We start from the raw sequence: 21,033 nt of genomic DNA on the forward strand, positions 1-21,033 counted from the left end.
TTCCTGTCTGGCAGAAAGGGGATGGACTGGATGGCCCTTGGATCCATATAATAATCTTTAATAAGAAGAAGAAGAAGGAGGAGGAGGAGGAGGAGGAGGAGGAGGAGGAGGAGGAGGAGGAGAAGGAGAAGGAGAAGGAGAAGGAAGAGGAAGAGGAAGAGGAGGAGGAGGAGGAGGAGGAGGAGGAGGAGGAGGAGGAGAAGGAAAAGGAAAAGGAAGAGGAAGAGGAAGAGGAGGAGGAGGAGGAGGAGGAGGAGAAGGAGAAGGAGAAGGAGAAGGAGAAGGAAAAGGAAAAGGAAAAGGAAAAGGAGGAGGAGGAGGAGGAGGAGGAGGAGGAGGAGAAGGAAAAGGAAGAGGAAGAGGAAGAGGAGGAGGAGGAGGAGGAGGAGGAGGAAAAGGAAAAGGAGAAGGAGAAGGAGAAGGAGAAGGAGAAGAAAATGATGATGGAGTCTCCTTCTCTGGAGGTTTTAAAGCAGAGGTTGGATGGTCATCTGTCAGGGGGGCTTGGATGGTATCTTCCTGCTTGACTGGATTGATTGGATGGCCTTTGGGGTCTCTTCCAACTCTAGAATTCAATCACCATCACCTTTGATAATAATAATGATAACAGAGTGTTTTTAATGGAGGCTTTTAAGGAGAGGCTGGATGGCCATCTGTCAAGAGGGCTTGAATGGTATTTCCCTGCTTGGCAGAAGGGGGCTGGACTGGATGGCCTTGGGGTGTCTTCCAGCTCTAAGATTCTATAATAATAATAATAATAATAATAATAATAATAATAAATGATGATAATGATGGAGTCTCCTTCTCTGGAGGTAAAAAGCAGAGGCTGGATGGCCATCTGTCAGGAGGGCTTAGAATCATAGAATCAAAGAGTTGGAAGAGACCTCCTGGGCCATCCAGTCCAACCCCATTTGGCCAAGAAGCAGGAATATTGCATTCAAATCACCCCTGACAGATGGCCAGCCAGCCTCTGTTTAAAAGCTTCCAAAGAAGGAGCCTCCACCACACTCTGGGGCAGAGAGTTCCACTGCTGAACGGCTCTCACAGTCAGGCTTGAATTGAGCCCACCTAGTGGTGAGAAAAGCGGTATATAAATGCAGAAATAAATAAATAAATAAATAAATAAATAAATAAATTGTGTCTCCATGTCTAGCAGAAGGGGGCTGGACTGGATGGCCCTTGGGGTCTCTTCCAGCTCTCTAAGATTCTATAATAATGGTGGTGGTGGTGGTGGTGGTGGTGGAGAAGCCTCCTTCTCGGGAGGTAAAAAGCAGAGGCTGGATGGCCATCTGTCAGGAGGGCTTGAATTGTGTCTCCATGCCTGGCAGAAGTTGGCTGGCCCTTGAAGTCTTTTCCAACCTAGGTTCTTGTGGGTTTTTTCGGGCTATAGAGCCATGTTCTAGAGGCATTTCTCCTGACGTTTCGCCTGCATCTATGGCAAGCATCCTCAGAGGTAGAGGTCTGTTGGAATTAGGACAATGGGTTTATATATATCTGTGGAATGGCTGGGGTGGGGCAAGGAGCTCTTCCCTGCTGCAGTTAGGTGTGAATGTTCAGCTGATCACCTTCATTAGCATTTGAAGGCCTGCCTGCGCCTGGGAAAATCTGCTGCTGGGAGGTGTTAATCTGTGCCTGGTTTTTTCCTCTCTGTTGTTTAGCTGTTATAATTTTAGAGTTTTTTAATACTGGTAGCCAGATTTTGTTCATTTTCATGGTCTCTTCCTTTCTGTTGAAATTGTCCACATGCTTGTGGATTTCAATGGCTTCTCTGTGCAGTCTGACATGGTGGTTGTTGGTGTGGTCCAGCATTTCTATGTTCTCAAATAATCTGCTGTGTCCAGGCTGGTTCATCAGGTGCTCTGCTATTGCTGACTTCTCTGGTTGAAGGAGTCTGCAGTGCCTTTCATGTTCCTTGATGCGTGTCTGGGCAATGCTGCGTTTGGTGGTCCCTATGTAGACTTGTCCACAGCTGCATGGTACACGGTAGACTCCTGCAGAGGAGAGAGGATCCCTCTTGTCCTTTGCTGAACGTAGCATTTGTTGGATTTTCTTGGTGGGTTTGTAGATTGTTTGTATGTTGTGTTTCCTCATCAGCTTCCCTATGCGGTCAGTGGTTCCCTTGATGTATGGCAGGAACACTTTTCCTCCGGGTGGATCTTCGTCTTTACTCTCGTGGCTTGTTCTTGGTCTTGCAGCCCTTCTGATGTCTGAGGTGGAGTATCCCTAGATGCAGGCGAAACGTCAGGAGAAATGCCTCTAGAACATGGCTCTATAGCCCGAAAAAACCCACAAGAACCTAGTGATTCCAGCCATGAAAGCCTTCGACAATACTTTTCCAACCTTGTTAGATTAAAGACCTTTAGAGTGATGGAATATTGCTGCTTTGAGCCCTTTGGCAGCAGACTTCTGATTCCCATCCAAGCAACGGTTGATGGCAGAAGAAGAATCCTTTTGCAGGGTTTTGGAAAAAAGGAACAGCGATTGGGACGATTTGCAACAAGTAACTGCATTCAGAAGCATCCAAGAGAATGCGGAACGGCACAGCAATGGACACGGAAGATGTGCGGAGTTGCTTACTCACAAGGTAAACAAGGGCGTGTACATTAATAGTATTTGTAAGCTTTTACTGGAAGCACCCCAACCGGTCTTTTTCCAAAGAGCCTCCCCTGCCAAGTATATGAAAAGAATGAGGAAATAGAAAAAGGATGCCCTTAGAGAGAGAATGAGGGTTTATTCATAGCTTCAAAGAGCATTGAATGCAATACTGAATTGCTATAAGAAAGAGAAAAATATGTGTAATGTTGGCTCGTACATCAACTTGGCTGATTTCTTTGTTTGGAGGAGATCCAAAGCATCTACACTGTGGAATTAATGCGGATTGGCAGCACTTTATCTGCCATGACTCAATGCTACAGATTGGTTCTATCATATCATATTATTATATTATTATAGAATAATGTTGTTGTTGTTGTTCATTCGTTCAGTCGTCTCCGACTCTTCGTGACCTCATGGACCAGCCCACGCCAGAGCTCCCTGTCGGCCGTCACCACCCCCAGCTCCTTCAAGGTCAGTCCAGTCACTTAAAGGATGCCATCCATATGCCATAGAATATTATTATTATATAGAATATAGATAGAATATAGACAGAATATTATTATTATTCTATCTTATTATTATTATTATTATTATTATTTATTATTATTATTATTATTATATGATACTTCAACTTGTTGATGGGAAGCTTCCCACCGGAGTGGAAATTATCTACTGGACAGATGGCAAGCTGTTTCACAGACCGAAAGCCAAAACCAAGGTCACAACAACATCTGTTATAGAACTCCAATATGCCGATGATAATGTCATATGTGCACACTCAGAAGAAGAATCATAGAATCAAAGAGCTGGAAAAGACCTCGTGGGCCATCCAGTCCAACCCCATTCTGCCAAGAAGCAGGAATGTTGCATTCAAATCACCCCTGACAGATGGCCATCCAGCCTCTGTTTAAGAGCTTCCAAAGAAGGAGCCTCCACCAGATCTGAGGCAGAGAGTTCCACTGCTGAACGGCTCTCACAATCAGGAAGAATCATAGAATCATAGAATCAAAAAGTTGGAAGAGACCTCATGGGCCATCCAGTCCAACCCCCTGCCAAGAAGCAGGAATATTGCATTCAAATCACCCCTGACAGATGGCCATCCAGACTCTGTTTAAAAGCTTCCAAAGAAGGAGCCTCCACCACACTCCGGGGCAGAGAGTTCCACTGCTGAATGGCTCTCACAGTCAGGAAGTTCTTCCTCATGTTCAGATGAAATCTCCTCTCTTGTAGTTTGAAGCCATTGTTCCACGTCCTAGTCTCCAAGGAAGCAGTAAACAAGCTTGCTCCCTCCTCCCTGTGGCTTCCTCTCACATATTTATACATGGCTATCACATCTCCTCTCAGCCTTCTCTTCTTCAGGCTAAACATGCCCAGCTCCTTAAGCCGCTCCTCATAGGGCTTGTTCTCCAGACCCTTGATCATTTGAGTCGCCCTCCTCTGGACACATTCCAGCTTGTCAATATCTCTCTGGAATTGTGGTGCCCAGAATTGGACACAATATTCCAGGTGTGGTCACCTACATAATCATCATCATCATCATCAACAACAACAACATCATAAAATCATCCAGTCCAACTCTCTTCTGCTATGCAACAAAAGCACAATCAAATCCCTCCCGGCAGATGGCCATTCAGCCCCTACATCATCGTATTTATCATCATAAAATTATCCAGTCCAACCCCCTTCTGCCATGCAAGAAAAACACAATCGAAGTCCTCCAGACAGATGGCCATTCAGCCCATGCATCATCATCATCATCATCATCCTACAAGCCACTCAAAACAGCTTTCTCAGAAGCATACAAGAAGTTCAGCTTGTTGTCGAACATTGAGAAAACCAAAGTGCTCTTCCAGCAAACGACACCAGCCAATCCCTCTCCAATGCCAGAAATACAACTTAATGGTGTAACATTAGAAAATGTTGACCATTTCCGCTACCTTGACAGTCAACTCTCCACCAAAGTCAACATTGACACTGAAACACAACACCGCCTGAGCTCTGCGAGTGCAGCATTTTTCCGAATGAAGCAGAGAGTGTTTGAGGACCGGGACATGTTAATGTAAGATTAATATAATGTGAATGTTTACATGTAATTTTGTGCAATGCCTGTGAATGTAATTGAATTGCTTTAGCAGAGAATATATTGACACTGAAAGGGTTAAGCAGTCAAGCCTCTAATGAACTGTGAAGATGTGACCCTGAGTTTGCCTGGAACGCATAGGGAGGATCCAGAGATAAGGTTTCATTTGTCCTTCTTACTTCTCTGTGTTTTTTTTGTCTTGTTCCTGTCTGTTTGGTTGGAAGTAAATGCGAATGTGTGCTGTATATTTGCTCTACTCAGTAAAGCTAAATGTTTGCTTTTACTGAAGTCTCAAAGTGTCCGTTCTTCTAAGCTTCAAAGCTTCTGTCGCACTCTGACAGGACATCCGTAGGGACACCAAGGTGCTTGTTTAGAAAGCTATTGTCCTCCCAACACTGCTATACGCCTGCGAAACGTGGACTGTCTACAGACGTCACATGCAACTCCTGGAACGATTCCATCAGTGTTGCCTCTGAAAAAATCCTGCAAATCTCTTGAGAAGACAGACGGAGAAATGTCAGCGTGCTAAAAGAAGCAAAGACCACCAGCATTGAAGCGATACTCCTCCGCCACAACTCCGCTGGACCGGCCACGTTGTCCAGATGCTCGATCACCGTGTCCCAAAGCAGTTGCTCTACTCCGAACACAAGAACGGAAAATGGAATGTTGGTGGGCAGGAAAAGAGATTGAAAGATGGGCTCAAAGCCAACCTTAAAAACTGTGGCATAGACACTGAGAACTGGGAAGCCCTGGCCCTTGAGCACTCCAGTTGGAGGTCAGCTGTGACCAGCAGTGCTGCAGAATTCGAAGAGGCACGATTGGAGGGCGAAAGGAGAAACGTGCCAAGAGGAAGGCGCATCAAGCCAACCCCGATGGGGACCACCCTCCTGTTGTGACTTAGTTTGAGTCTGAAGCTGAGCCCTGTGGGTCTTGTGAGCCAGAGTTCCCTGATGACGGGGATGATGGGTTACAGATTTCTGTTCATGACAGGGTTGATGGTGAGGTTGCAGAAGGGGAAACAGCAAGTCAGTTCTCAGGGGAAAAGAATGTCAGTGAGACTGATAATGAGAGTGAATTCCCACACGGCCAGGTGGAGATGTCTTCACTTTCTTTGCCTTCCCACGGTGATCCATCCCAACTGGTAAACCAAGATAAGGGGTTAGATCAGTGTTTCTCAACCTCGGGGGTCGCGAAGGGGTATCAGAGGGGTCGCCAAAGACCATCAGAAAACACAGCATTTTCTGATGGTCATGGGGATTCCATGTGGGAAATTTGAGCCAATTCTATCGTTGGTGGAGTTCAGAATGTTCTTTGATTGTAATGAACTATAAATCCCAGCAACTACAACTCCCCAAAGTCAAGGTCCATTTTCCCCAGGCTCCACCAGTGTTCACATTTGCGCACATTGAGTATTTGTTCCAAGTTTGGTCCAGATCCATCATTGCGCGAGTCCACGGTACTCTCTGGATATAGGTGAACTACAACTCCCAAACTCAAGGTCAATACCCACCAAACCTTTCTAGTGTTTCTAGTGTTTTCCGTTGGCCATGGGAGTTCTGTGTGGCAAATCAGGTTCAAATCCATTGCTGACGGAGTTCAGAATGCTCTTTGATTATAGGTGAACTATAAATCCCAGCAACTACAACTCCCAAATTACAAAATCAATCCTCCCCCAACCCCAGTAGCATTTACATGTGGTTGCATTGGGTATTTGTGCCCAGTTTGGTCCAGTGAATGAAAATACATCTTGCATTTCTGATATTTACATTATGATTTATAACAGTAGTAAAATGACTGTTATGAAGTAGCAACAAAAACAATGTTATGGTTGGGGGTCACCACAACATGAGGGACTGTATTAAAGGGGTCGCGGCATTAGGAAGGTTGAGAACCACTGGGTTAGAGAGCCTTGAAGATAATGAATTAATGAGCAGGCAGGATCGCCTGCAATTAAGGGTCCGGAGAAGTTCTCGCTTAGCTAGTAATCGAGAAGTCAAGTCGGCCAAAGGTCATCGCAATGCGTTCATGATTGCAAAGGGTATTTAGCCTTCTCACTGACACACAGGCGTTGTCAGTTCAACGTGGCTCTTTCCATGCAAACTTCTATGGATTAACCTTGGCTTTAAGCAGCACGCTTCTGGCTTCCTGAGTCTGGGATTTTGGGTTCTGTGTTCAACTGTTTTCATGGACTATTGTTTGACCATTGCTTAAAGGATTATGCTTCCTGTGTTTGCCTTTGGATCTTGGGAACTGTGTCTTTGCATTTAAGCCTTTTTGGAACTTTGCTTTTCTTATACTTGTTGCAACCCAGAGCAGGAAACGAGATCCTAAAATAACCATCCACCACACTTGACTGTAGGAAAAACAATCCCTTTTTATTGATGAAAAATGGTTACAAAATAGTAGGCCTGGGTAACAACGGAAAAATTTGTTTCTAAAATCGATTTGTATTTGGGGGGTTTTTTTGTTTCGATATTTTAAATAATTACAAATTTTTCCTTTTAAAAAGTTCGATATTTACGAAATTTCGTAAATGGTAAAAATTAACGAATCGATTTCCGAAACAATAACGAATCGATTCGTTAATGGCGGACGCGACCGCGAAATATGCTAAAAAACCTCCAAAACCTTCTGAAGCTTCCCTCTCCCTCTGTTGTTGACTGTTGGTGTGATATTATAATTTTTTTTCACTAATTAAACCATAAAACTGGCCCAGACATGCGGAAATAATAACGAAATGACCTCAAAACAATAACGAAACGAATACAATATCGAAATACGAAGCATTTACAAAACGTTTTTGAAAATGCGTTTTTTTAAATAATTGCTCCAGAATGGTTCGTTATCGTTTTGTAATTGAAAAAATTAACGAATTATTAACGAATTACGAATTAACGAAACGAAACCGCCCAGCCCTACAAAATAGAGGAAAATGCAAAGTCAAAAAGCCACAGTAAAAATCAGCAATCAGAAATTTCCATGAACTAGATCAAAAACCAAAAGCAACACTGTAAAATCCTGGAACCTGTTAGCAATCCACTAACCGTACTTGGAGCACTAGAAGCCTCTTGGGATGAAGGCCACGGGAAACGGGAGATCTGCCAAGGTAATGCCTCAGTCTAAACGATGCCTAATCTAAAGAGTCAACCCGGCGGAAGGCACTTAAAGCCGAGGAAATTGTTTCGTGACACGCCTCCAGGCTTTGAAGCCCTTGTTTCTTTTTCTTTTAATCTGGTTGACCTTCGCAGACTCTGCGATTCACTCCTGTTTTTCCAAATCTGTCCTCTTCTATCCTCATTAAGGATCCCAGGTGTTAGCTTCTCTGGAGAGCTATCACCGCTTGACCCTGAAACATTCTCATGAGAATGTGTACTTTCACTTTCCAAGCCTTCCAAGCCTGCAGGAGTTTCTTCTACACTGACCTCAGAATCAACATTTTCATTAGCATCAGGAAATACATTTTCAGTAGCATCAGAAAATACAGAGAATCAGGTTCAGGTTCAGGTTCACACCCAGGCTGAACCCCAACAATACTATCTTTTGACTTTGCCGTTTTCTCAATAAACTACAAAATCTACAGCTTTGGTGCGGTGGTGTTTGGGAGCGAGGTGAAAACTACTCTGAGTTGCAACCTGGAAACCGATGCCCTCACTGCGGGAGAGAATAGGGCTCCACAGTCAAGAATAGGGCTCCACAGTCACCTACGTACCCACCGCCAGGACACCAAACTTGGAGGACCATCATCCTCGGACAATGAGAGATTGCTTAAGTAAGTAAGTAAATAAATATCATAAATACATGGAAAACACAATTAGACAGAAAACTCTTTCAAACCAGGAACAGAAACTTTTCCAAACTTTGTTACCTAGTGTAATGTTTGGCAAGGTGGAAAGCAGGAGGAAAGGAAGAAGATCCCATTCTTGGTGGAGAAACTCCGTAAAGGATGTCTTGAGTTTGCAAAACCTGAACGTTTTTCTCTTTTCATTTGGGATCTTGTGCCTTGAATGCGGAAGGCTTCCTGTAATGTCCTTTTTCATCTCTGTTTTAGGCAAGAGGTGCCAAGCTGAATGTGATCAAAGGCTCCCAGTCTGTCCAAGACGTCGGCCATCAAAGCACAGTTCCTCCAAAACACACGAAGGAAGATAAGAAGGGAGCCTTAATTGCCTACGCTTGATGGCATATGGTATATTTGCCTAATGAGGGCCAGTTGATAATGAGCCAGAGGTTGAGCATAAAGGACAACAACAACAACAACAACAACAGAATGCAAACAGCAGGATGGAGAAAACAGACAAATCCTGCCAAAACCAGGAATTGAGAAAACCACATCATGATGAATCATAGAGTTGGAAGAGACCTTGTGGGCCATCCAGTCCAACCCCATTCTGCCAAGAAGCAGGAAAATCACATTCAAAGCACCCCCGTCCAGCCTCTGTTTCAAAGCCTCCAAAGAAGGAGCCTCCACCACACTCCGGGGCAGAGAGTTCCACTGCTGAACAGCTCTCACAGTCAGGAAGTTCTTCCTCATGTTCAGTTGGAAACTTCTTTTTTGTAGTTTGAAGCTATTCTTCCATTGCGTCCTAGTCTCCAGGGCAGCAAAAAACAAGCTTGCTCCCTCCTCCGTATGACTTCCTCTCATGTATTTAAACACGGCCATCATGTCTCCTCTTAGCCTTTCCTTCTTCAGGCTAAACATGCCCAGCTCTTTCAGCCACTCCTCATAGGGCTTGTTCTCCAGACCCTTGATCATTTTAGTCGCCCTCTTTAGGTGGCTCTGCATCTCGTGGTGCCAGAGCGCAGTCTGTTCAGCGCCTTCCAAGTCGCCCAGGCTTCTGTGTGCCCAGGGGGGAGTCTCTCATTTGGTGTCAGCCACTGATTTAGATTCTGGGTTTGAGCTTGCCACTTTTGGACTCTCACTTGCTGAGGTGTTCCAGCGAGTGTCTCTGTAGATCTTATAAAACTATTTCTTGATTTAAGTCGTTGGCGTGCTGGCTGATACCCAAACAGGGGATGAGCTGGAGATGTCTCTGCCTTGGTCCTTTCACTCTTGGCTGCTACTTCCCGGCGGGTGTCAGGTGGTGCGATACCGGCTAGGCAGTGTAATTTCTCCAGTGGTGTAGGGCGCAGACACCCCGTGAAAATGCGGCATGTCTCATTAAGAGCCACATCCACTGTTTTAGTGTGGTGAGATGTATTCCACACTGGGCATGCATACTCAGCAGCAGAGTAGCATAGCGCAAGGGCAGGTATCTTCACTGTGTCTGGTTGTGATCCCCAGGCTGTGCCAGTCAGCTTTCGTATGATATTGTTTCTAGCACCCACGTTTTGCTTGATATTCAGGCAGTGCTTCTTGTAGGTCAGAGCACGGTCCAGAGTGACTCCCAGGGATTTGGGTGCGCTGCAATGCTCCAGTGGGATTCCTTCCCAGGTTATCATCCTCAGAGCTCAGGATGCTTGTCTGTTCTTGAGATGAAAGGCACATGTCTGTGTTTTAGATGGATTAGGGATCAGCTGGTTTCCCCTGTAATAGGCAGTAAGAGCAGCTAGAGCTTCGGAGAGCTGCTGTTCAACCATCTCAAAGCTCCCTGCTTGAGCAGTAATGGCACGGTCATCAGCATAGATGAAACTCTCTGTCCCTTCTGGCAGTGGCTGGTCATTTGTGTAAATGCTGAACATTTATGGGGCTAGCACGCTCCCCTGAGGCAGGCCGTTCTTCTGTTTCCGCCATCTCTGACTCTGGAACTCAACAAAGAAGCTCCTGTTTTGTAGCAGGTTTCCTATGAGGCGGGTGAGGTGGTCGTCCATTGTGATGTTATACATTTTTCTCAGGAGGAGGCGGTGGTTCACAGTATCATAAGCCGCTGACAGGTCTATGAAGACAGCTCCTGTAATCTGCTGCCTTTCAAAGCCATCTTCTATGCACTGAGTCAGTTTCAGCACTTGCGATGTAATGTTGGTGGACAGGGAAAGAGATTGAAAGATGGGCTTAAAGCCAACCTTCAAAACTGTGGTATAGACACCAAGAGATAACTGGGAAGCCCTGGCCCTTGAGTGGTCCAACTGGAGGTCAGCTGTGACTAGCAGTGCTGCAGAATTCAAAGAGGCACAAATCGAGGGGGAACAGGAGAAACATGCCAAGAGGAAGGCGCGTCAAGCCAACCCTGACCAGGACCATCTTATGTCTGAAAACCGATGTCCTCACTGCGGGAGAACATGTGGATCAATAATAACAACCACCTACGGACCCACTGCTAAGACACACTTGGAGGACCATCATCCTCGGGCTACAAGGGATTTCCTAAGTAAGTAAGTAAGTAAGTAAAGTACTATAAAAATAGTTGTTGTACTCCAGAAACTTTGTTTTTATGGCTGCCTGTTAGGGATTCGTCATCTTCAGAGGAGGGAGGGGAGCAGGGAAGTGCTCAGGAATTGGAGGGAGAAGAAGAATCAGGCGATGAGGGATTGAAAGTGCCCACAATGCTAGAGAGACTAAACGAGACAGAGCAGAGACGACATTCAGCTAGAATAGCTGCTAAAAACACTGAGCTAATTGGGAGATGCCTTAGCACTTCCTGCATGGGGAATTCAGGGCTATAAATCAGTAGCAGGAGCAGTCAGCTTTCGCTGATAACAACGACCCTGATATTGCTGTTTTTACTCCAATAGCCCTGAATTCCCCATGCAGGAAGTGCTAGGGCATCTCCCAATTAGCTCAGCGTTTTTAGCAGCTATCCAACTGAACGCCGCCTGTGTTCTGTCTGGAATCTGCTTTGTGTCTGCTGCTAAAAACTTAGTTCATTGTCCGTTGTCTGATGGAAAACTGGTGTTTCTTTTGGGACTTCGTAAGAGACTTTAATTGGCGTCTACATTAAGACTTCCTTGCTTTCTTTTTGCACTTTTCAACTGCATTTGCTTATCCTTTGTGCTTGCTGAAGTAAAGCATTTTTCTTTTACTTTCAACACTGTCTAAAGGCTGTTTTTGAAGGACAACTCAGGACACTGCCACAAACTAGGTTGAATTGCTTGAGACTCCATTGAAAAACAAGACGCAAATGTGCTGCAGGATGTCTCTCCCACAAAGACAAAGTTCTTACAGTTTAATAAACTTTCCCCATATTTTTATGATAGATGAAATTAGGGAATGACACTGATAATCCAGGAACAAAAATCATGTTACGCAGTGTAATTCAACAGAGATTCCTTTCAACCAGGGATTTGGAGGAGTCCCAACTTTTAGGTGATTTGGGACCCAAACATAAAGGGATCATATGCTTCCAATCAGGGACTCTTATCAGAACTTACTGCAAAGGAATCTTGGGCTTCGCACATCTTGGCAACGGAGGTCTGGAAATCCCCAATGAAGTCGTGGCCTCCGTCATTGTCATAATCGTAACAGATAATCTAAAGAAAAAAGGGGGAACATCAATCAGATCTTGTTGACTATGGAGCTAATCAAAGGAATGGATTTACTAATGGAACCATATGTCTTCAAAACAGTAAAAGCCATGCATTAGATTCATTTCCAACTTTAATTTCATTTTTCAATTTTTCCCCCTCTTAATAAATGAGTTATCCATTTCCAACTCTGGAACGAACCCATAACTGTCATGGATAGAGTGGATGAAGGGCTGGCAGTGTGCTGCCCGATTGCTGGTGGCAACGTCAGGATTGTGGCTCCTCTTCTGCTTCTTCCTTCAAAGTTTGTTATTATTGAGAAGAACGGTATGACTACAGTCACACCCAGAAGCAACAAAGGCTCAGCCTGCTGGCAAAGCACAAAAGGGTGTTGTGGAGCAGGCTATTTATTTGTCATGTCAGAGCAACCAGTCCATTATATATTACATTTCTAACAGAACAAAGCAAACAGACAGAAAAATACACATCTTGTGAGTTTGGTAGTTGGTTAAATGTCCTTTGAGCAGTATCTGGCCACTTGGAGTGCTTCCGGTGTTGCTGCAAGAAGGTCCTCCCTTGTGCATGTGGCAGGGCTCAGGTTGCATTGCAGCAGGTGGTCTGTAGTTCGCTCTTCTCCACACTCGCATGCCAAGGATTCCACTTTGTAGCCCCATTTCTGAAGGTTGGCTCTGCATCTTGTGGTGCCAGAGCGCAGTCTGTTCAGTGCCTTCCAAGTCGCCCAGTCTTCTGTGTGCCCAGGGGGGAGTCTCTCATTGGGTATCAGCCATTGGTTGAGGTGCTGGGTTTGGGCCTGCCACTTTTGGACTCTCGCTTGCTGGGGTGTTCCAGCGAGTGTCTCTGTAGATCTTAGAAAACTATGTCTAGATTTAAGTCGTTGGCATGCTGGCTGATACCCAAACAAGGGATGAGCTGGAGATGTCTCTGCCTTGGTCCTTTTACTATTGGCTGCTACTTCCCGGCGGATGTCAGGTGGTGCGATACTGGCTAAGCAGTGTAATTTCTCCAGTGGTGTAGGGCGCAGACATCCCGTGATAATGCGGCATGTCTCATTAAGAGCCACATCCACTGTTTTAGCGTGGTGAGATGTGTTCCACACTGGGCATGCATACTCAGCAGCAGAGTAGCACAGCGCAAGGGCAGATGTCTTCACTGTATCTGGTTGTGATCCCCAGGTTGTGCCAGTCAGCTTGCTTGGAGCAGGCTGAGGAAGGGTTAATGGAGCCTTCCTTTCTGGAACAGAGAAGAGAACAATCTCAGCTAAGAAGTTCAGTCAGAATTGCTGAGAGAAGGGCCAGAAGTAGGGATCAGCTGCAAAAGCAGCCAGGCTGTAGCACAGTTGGCTAATCATCAACAGCAATAGATCACTGCCAACCAGGGCGAGGTACTTGACAATAATGAGCTTCTAAAACAAGGATAATAATCGATAGAAATTTTCCTAATGCTCCGTATATGCCTCATTGCTGATATTTCCGAGGAGGGAAGATGCAACCTGCACAAAAGAACTCCCAATTTCACCCATCAGCATGCAATTAGTTCAAGAGAAGAGGAGGCAAACTTGGCCATGTGTTTACCTTGATCTGCTTTTCGACGTCTCCGTCACATAGAGATACTAAAGGCACAGTGAATGGCTTCCACACAGGGTCCAACGTGTATTTAATCACCTGGAATTGAGAGAGAGAGGGGAGGGAGACATTGAGAAATATTACAACTATGTAATGCGATGTTTGTGTTTTTATATAATATAGCATACACGCAGCTTGGCCTGTCACTGAACATCGAGAAAACCAAAGTGCTGTTCCAGCAGTCACCAGCCAATCCCTCTCCAATGCCAGAGATACAGCTTAATGGTGTAACATTAGAAAATGTGGACCATTTCCGCTCCCTTGGCAGCCACCTCTCCACCAAAGTCAACATTGACACTGAAACACAACACTGCCTGAGCTCTGCGAGTGAGGCATTTTTCCCAATGAAGCAGAGAGTGTTTGAGGACCGGGACATCCGTAGGGAGACCAAGGTGCTTGTTTATAAAACTATTGTCCTCCCAACCCTGCTCTATGCCTGCGAAACGTGGACTGTCTACAGACGTCACATGCAACTCCTGGAACAATACCATCAGCGTTGCCTCCAGAAAATCCTGCAAATCTCTTGGGAAGACAAGCGGACAAACGTCAGCGTGCTGGAAGAAGCAAAGACCACCAGCACTGAAGCGATGGTCCTCCGCCATCAACTCCACTGGACCGGCCACGTTGTCCAGATGCCTGACCACCGTCTCCCAAAGCAGTTGCTCTACTCTGAACTTAAGAACGGAAAATGGAAAGTTGGAGGACAGGAAAAGAGATTGAAAGATGGGCTCAAAGCCAACCTTAAAATCTCTGGCATAGACACTGAGAACTGGGAAGCCTTGGCCCTTGACCGCTCCAGTTGGAGGTCAGCTGTGACCAGCAGTGCTGCAGAATTCGAAGAGGCCCGATTGGAGGGCGAAAGGAGAAACGTGCCAAGAGGAAGACACATCAAGCCAACCCCGACCAGGACCACCCTCCTGTTGTGACTTAGTTTGAGTCTGAAGCTGAGCCCTGTGGGTCTTGTGAGGCAGAGTTCCCTGATGAGGGGGATGATGGGTTACAGATTTCTGTTCATGACAACGTTGACGGTGAGGCTGCAGAAGGGGAAACAGCAAGTCAGTTCTCAGGGGAGAAGAATGTCAGTGAGACTGATAACGAGAGTGAATTCCCACACGGCCAGGTGGAGATGTCTTCGCCTCCTTTGTCTTCTCACGGTGATCCAGCCCAGCTTGTAAACCAAGATGATAAGGGGTTAGAGAGCCTTGAAGATAATGAATTAATGAGCAGGCAGAATCACCTGCAATTAAGGGTCCGGAGAAGTTCTCGCTTAGCTAGTAAACGAGAAGCCAAGTCGGCCAAAGGTCATCGCAATGCGTTCATGACTGCAAAGGGTATTTAGCCTTCTCACTGACACACAGGTGTTGTCAGTTCAACATTGCTCTTTCCATGCAAACTTCTATGGATTAACGTTGGCTTTAAGCAGCATGCTTCTGGCTTCCTGATTCTGGGATTTTGGGATTCTGGGATTTTGAGGAAGGCGCGTCAAGCCAACCCCGACCGGGACCGCCTTCCACCTGGAAACCAATGCCTTCACTGTGGTAGAAGATGCGGGTCAAGAATAGGGCTCCACAGCCACCTACAAACCCACAAAAATACTCATCAAGGAAGACCATCTTACTCGTCCCATGAGGGACCGCCTAAGTAAGTAAGTAAGTACATTGTAATATGTTGGTTTTATTTTTATTGACGTATTCTATTATATATGGCATCGAATTGTGCCGTCTGTTCGTTGCCCTGAGTCGCCTTCGGGCTGATATGGACGGGGTAGAAATAATGTAAATAAATAATAATAAATTTGTTTTTGGGTTATAAATGTCATTTCCCAATTAGTTCTATCATAAAAAAAAACATGGGAAAAGTTTATTAACCTGCCAAAACTTCGTTGCCGTCTGCAGACAGAAAGGTTGAAAACTCAAATGTGCAAAATATTACCATGAAACCCGAAGGATGAGCATGGATTGTTCATGGAAACGACTGGAAACGCTTCCCACGAAAGGTGGACAGATCAAGGGGAAACCCACGCAAAAAGGGAGACTGCAGGGAACTGTCAGACTCTTGAAGCTATATACACGTGGGCGTCTCGAAGGACTCAGACACAGAAAATTCACACTTCCTGAATGTGTCGGCACTGAGACACAAATGGGTGCGGAAGAAGACTGTTCTTTTGCACAGTGCCAACGGATGCACCGTCTCCGGTTCACAAAGGGTTCCTGCACCGTTCAACGTTTTGGCTGCACGTCTGCCTATATCATATACACCAGTGGCACAGAATATACAGAAAGCATTACTTATGGAGACAGGATGTCTAATAATCTGCTTCATATTCACTCCTTTTAATGGTGATTTGTGGGAGTGAATTGCAATCTACAGAAGTGAGTTGCCACAATAGGATTTGCAATCTAGAAGCATCCACCGCTCCCTTTTTCCACATTTGCTGCCAAAATGAAGACATTGTCAGGCTCAGTTATATCTCAAACCTAAAACCTCCAGGCCGACCTTTTGTATCCCTTCTCGGTAGCCTTTCAAATATGGTTGGACTACAAATCACAGCATCCTCAGTGATTGGCTATGCTGTCTTTCAGTATTTGGCATAAGGGATCCCAAATGGCTCTACTCCCAAGTTATGCTATGGAAATTATTTTCATTCCGTTACTTAGGATGGAGGGTCATCATCAGGACTGCTGCTATCATCATCATCGCCATTACGATCGTCATCAGCACCATCATGTCAACACCATCTGCACCATCATTATCATCATTACCACCATCACTATCATCACCACCATCACTATCATTATCATCGCCATCACTGTCGTCATCATCATCTCAACACCATCACCACCATTACCATGACCATCATCTCGAAATCATAATGACTACCATCACCACCATTGCTATCATCACCACTGTCACCATCACTATAATCATCACCATTGTCAACACCATTAACCATCATCATCATCATCATCACCCTCATCTCAACACCATCACCACCACCATAGCTATCATTACCACCATCACTATCATCATTATCATCATCACTATTGTCATTCCATCATCATCACCTTCATCTCAACACCATCACCACCACCATAGTTATAATCACCACCATCACTATCATCATTATCATCATCATGATCATCATTCCATCATCATCACCATGATCTCAACACCACCATCACTATCATCATCACCATCATTATCACCATCACTATCATCATCATCCCATCAACATTGCCATCATCTCAACTCCATCATCACTATCATCATTATCATCATCACTATCATCCCATCATCATCGACATCATCTCAACACCACCATCACTATAGTAATCATCATCCCTATTATCATCACCATCATCACAATTACCATCATCATCACCATTACCATCATCATAATCACCATCATCTCAATGCCATCACCACAGCTATAATCACCACCATGACCATAATCATTATCACCATCACTATCATCATCATCATCCCATCATCATTGCCATCATCTCAACACCACCATCACTATCATCATTACCATCACTATTATCATCATCACCATCATCACCATTACCATCATCATTACCATTACCATCATCATAATAACCATCATCTCATCATCATTGCCATCATCTCAGCTCCACCATCACTATCATCATTATCATAATCACTATCATCATATCACCATCACTATCACCATCACCATTATCATCATCACCATTACCATCATCATAATCACCATCATCTCAATGCCATCACCACCACTATAACTATAATCACCATAATAATTATTACCATCATTATCATCATCATTCTCATAATCCCATCACCATCATCTCAGCTCCACCAACACTATCATAGTCACCATTAAAATCAGCATCATCACCATGATAACCATCACTATCATCATCATCACCACTATTACCATCAACATCACCACCACCACCATCACTATTGTTATCATTACCATCATAATCATAATCACCACCACCACCACCATCATTGCTATCATTACCACCATCACTGTCATCATCATGATCATCTCAGCATCATCACTATTATCATTACCATCATATCAACACCATCAGCAGCCCCATCACTATCATCACCATCACAGTGTGGAAGTGTTGGGATGGAAACTCAGGATTTCTCACCATTGGGGCTGATGGGAGTTACAGTACATCATGTTCTGGAGGGCTGCACGATTATAATTCCCATGTTTTAAGGGAACAGCCCTTAAAAGATCCAAGAGGAGTAAGTTCTCCCCCTACTTTACTTTTGACTCAATGCCAGTTTCCGTGCCGCAAAAGAATTAAAGAGAAACGCCATTTACGTCACACAGGGCAATGGTCCAAACATCCCCCTTACCTCTGTCCTGTGAACCAGCATCCATTTCCCATCGTCCCCGGGTTTATAAAACTCTAAAAATGGGTCTGATTTCCCAAACAAATCCTGCAAAGACAAAGAGAGAGCAACGGTTATAGAATTATGTCTCTCCAGCTGTCATGGATACGCATGCAATGGATTTCTGCATCCATAGATTCAACCATCTGCAGCCTGAAAATATTCCCCAAAGCAAACTTTGAGTTTGCCATTTGATATAAGGGACGCCACTTCATTTTAACTATATTTTAATATGTCATTTTGGTGGCTCAGTGCGTTAAACCGATGAGCTGCTGATCTTGCTGATTGAAAAGTCACAAGCTCGAATCCGGGGAGCAGAGTGAGCTCCCACTGTTAGCTCCAGCTTCTGCCAACCTAGCAGTTCGAAAACATGCAAATGTGAGTAGATTAATAGGTACCGCTCCGGCGGAAAGATAGCAACGCTCCATGACTCCATGCAGTCATCAGGCCCGATAGGCAGCGTGAACCAGCCAAGGGAGGAGCAGCACCGCACGGCCTACTCGCACGTAAAGCACCTCGCGAGGTGCTTTACGCGCGAGTAGGCCGCGTGGAGCAGCTGCCCTCGGCTGGTTCACACTGCCTATCGGGCCTGGCGGATAGCGTGAGCCAACCAAGGGAGGGGCACTGTGTGTGTGTGTGTGTGGGGGGGGTATTCCTCCTCCGCGGGCCGGATAAGTGCCCTTGGCGGGCCGGAAGTGGCCCACGGGCCGTAGTTTGAGGTCCCCTGTATTAGACTATGTAACAATGATACAGCTAGAATACAATGTGTGTACCTATCAAAACAACCAATACATAACACTATGTAAACAACCAATACATAACACTATGTAAACAACCAATACATAACACTATGTAAACACTATGTAAACAACCAATACATAACACTATGTATTGAAAGATGGGCTCAAAGCCAACCTTAAAAATAGGGCTGGGCGGTTTCGTTTCGTTAATTCGTAATTCATTAATAATTAGTTATTTTTTTAAATTACAAAACGATAACGAACCATTCTGGAGCAATTTTTTGAAAAAATGAATTTTTAAACACGTTTTGTAAATGCTTCGTATTTTGTTATTGTATTCGTTTCGTTATTGTTCTGAGGTCGTTTCGTTATTATTTCCGCATGTCTGGGGCAAGTTTTTTGTTTAATTAGTGAAAAAGAATTATAATATCACACCAACAGTCAACAACAGAGGGAGAGGGAAGCTTCAGAAGTTTTTGGAGGTTTTTTAGCGTATTTCGTGGTCGCGTCCGCCATTAACGAATCGATTCGTTATTGTTTCGGAAATCGATTCGTTAATGTTTTGTAATTTTTTTCACATTTACGAAATTTCGTAAATATCGAACTTTTTAAAAGGAAAATTTTGTAATTATTTTAAATAACGAAACGCAAAAACCCCCAAAAAACAAATCGATTTTAGAAACAAATTTTTCCGTTGTTACCCAGGCCTACTTAAAAACTCTGGCATAGACACTGAGAACTGGGAAGCCCTGACCCTTGAGCACTCCAGCTGGAGGTCAGCTGTGACTAGCAGTGCTGCAGAATTTGAAGAGGCACGAATGGAGGGCGAAGGAGAGAAACGTGCTAAGAGGAAGGCACATCAAGCCAACCCTGACTGGGACCACCTTCCACCTGGAAACTGATGCCCTCACTGCGGGAGAAGATGCCGATCAAGAATAGGGCTCCACAGTCACCTACAGACCCACCGCCAGGATACTACACTTGGAGGACCATCATCCTCGGACTACGAGTGATCGCCTAAGTAAGTAAGTAAGTAATGTACAAAGGTATCAGGATGAGGGTCTTGGAGTGGAAATAAGGATCACATCACCAACCTTTTTATCCAGCTTTCTGCCAGCCATGCTGAGAGTGATGACTCTGTTGTCTGACAGCTCTTGGGCTGCTATCTGAAAGACAAGGGGAAACGTCATTCAACTTTAGAAAGCAGAACACATTGCATCTGAAGGTCCACAGCCAATGAAGAGATCCACCTCCCCAAACCTTTCTTTAGGAGAAAACCAGAGCCCCATAAAGCCACTTCTTACACTTCTGGCCCAGAATCATTTGCATCTATATATGCATAATGAATGCAGTTTGACACCATTTTGTTCCCAATATTATGGGACTTTGGGAGATGTAGTTTGGAGAGACACAAACCCTCTTTGACAGAAAAGCCTAAGGACCTTGCTGTGACCCGCCTCGAACCATGGGAGAGGCGGGTAAGAAATAAAATTCTTATTCTTATTCTTATTCTTCTTATTATTATTATTATTTGAAACACCAAGAAGATGAGTCCACAGCAAACAAGATCACTCTGCTGGTAGTTGTATTGGATCACACGTCAGACACTTCCCAAGTGTCTAGGACTGTATGATGTATTGGTGAATAATGCATGCAGATCCCAGTAAGGTGGCCTTCTGCAGCTGGCAGATGGTAATTTTGTCAGCGCCGATTGTGTTTAAGTCCAGACCAAGGTCTTTAGGCACTGCACCCAGGGTGCCAATAACCACTGGGACCACCTTTACTGGCTTGTGCTAGAATTATTATTATTATTATTATTATTATTATTATTATTATTATTATTATTATTATTTTACTGACACAAAAACACAGTATGACACAGCAAACAGGAGATCTACATGCTGGATTTTGTATCCCAAAATCACAAGTCTAACACTTCCCAAGCATCTAGAATTGTGTGATGTATTTTCAAATGATGCACGCAGTTACAAGTGGCCTTTGGCAGTTGACACATCATTATTTTGTCAATGTTTCTTGTTTCCAAATGCCGGTGGAGATCTTTTGGCATGGCACCCAGTGTGCCGTTGACCACTGGGACCCCCTGTACTGGTTTGTTCCAGAGCCTTTACAGTTCAGTTTTGGGGTCCTGATAAAGGCTGAGTTTTTCCTGTTGTTTTTCGTC

General features: G+C 44.7%; 1 protein-coding gene across 4 annotated transcripts in view; it reads right to left on the reverse strand.

Annotated features, from left to right (window-relative positions):
- CPNE2 (copine 2) overlaps window positions 1-21,033 on the reverse strand; it is a 144,483-nt gene that overhangs the window by 46,800 nt on the left and 76,650 nt on the right. For all 4 annotated transcript variants that reach the window (XM_067470996.1, XM_067470993.1, XM_067470995.1 and 1 more), the window contains 4 exons: window positions 19,946-20,017; window positions 18,076-18,159; window positions 13,663-13,752; window positions 11,978-12,076 (listed from right to left, as the gene is read on the reverse strand). In XM_067470996.1, coding sequence (XP_067327097.1) covers window positions 11,978-12,076; window positions 13,663-13,752; window positions 18,076-18,159; window positions 19,946-20,017 — 345 coding nt within the window. The remainder of the gene's footprint in view (window positions 1-11,977; window positions 12,077-13,662; window positions 13,753-18,075; window positions 18,160-19,945; window positions 20,018-21,033) is intronic.

The sequence above is a fragment of the Anolis sagrei genome, chromosome 8, assembly GCF_037176765.1.
Source record: "Anolis sagrei isolate rAnoSag1 chromosome 8, rAnoSag1.mat, whole genome shotgun sequence".
Classification (NCBI taxonomy): domain Eukaryota; kingdom Metazoa; phylum Chordata; class Lepidosauria; order Squamata; family Dactyloidae; genus Anolis; species Anolis sagrei.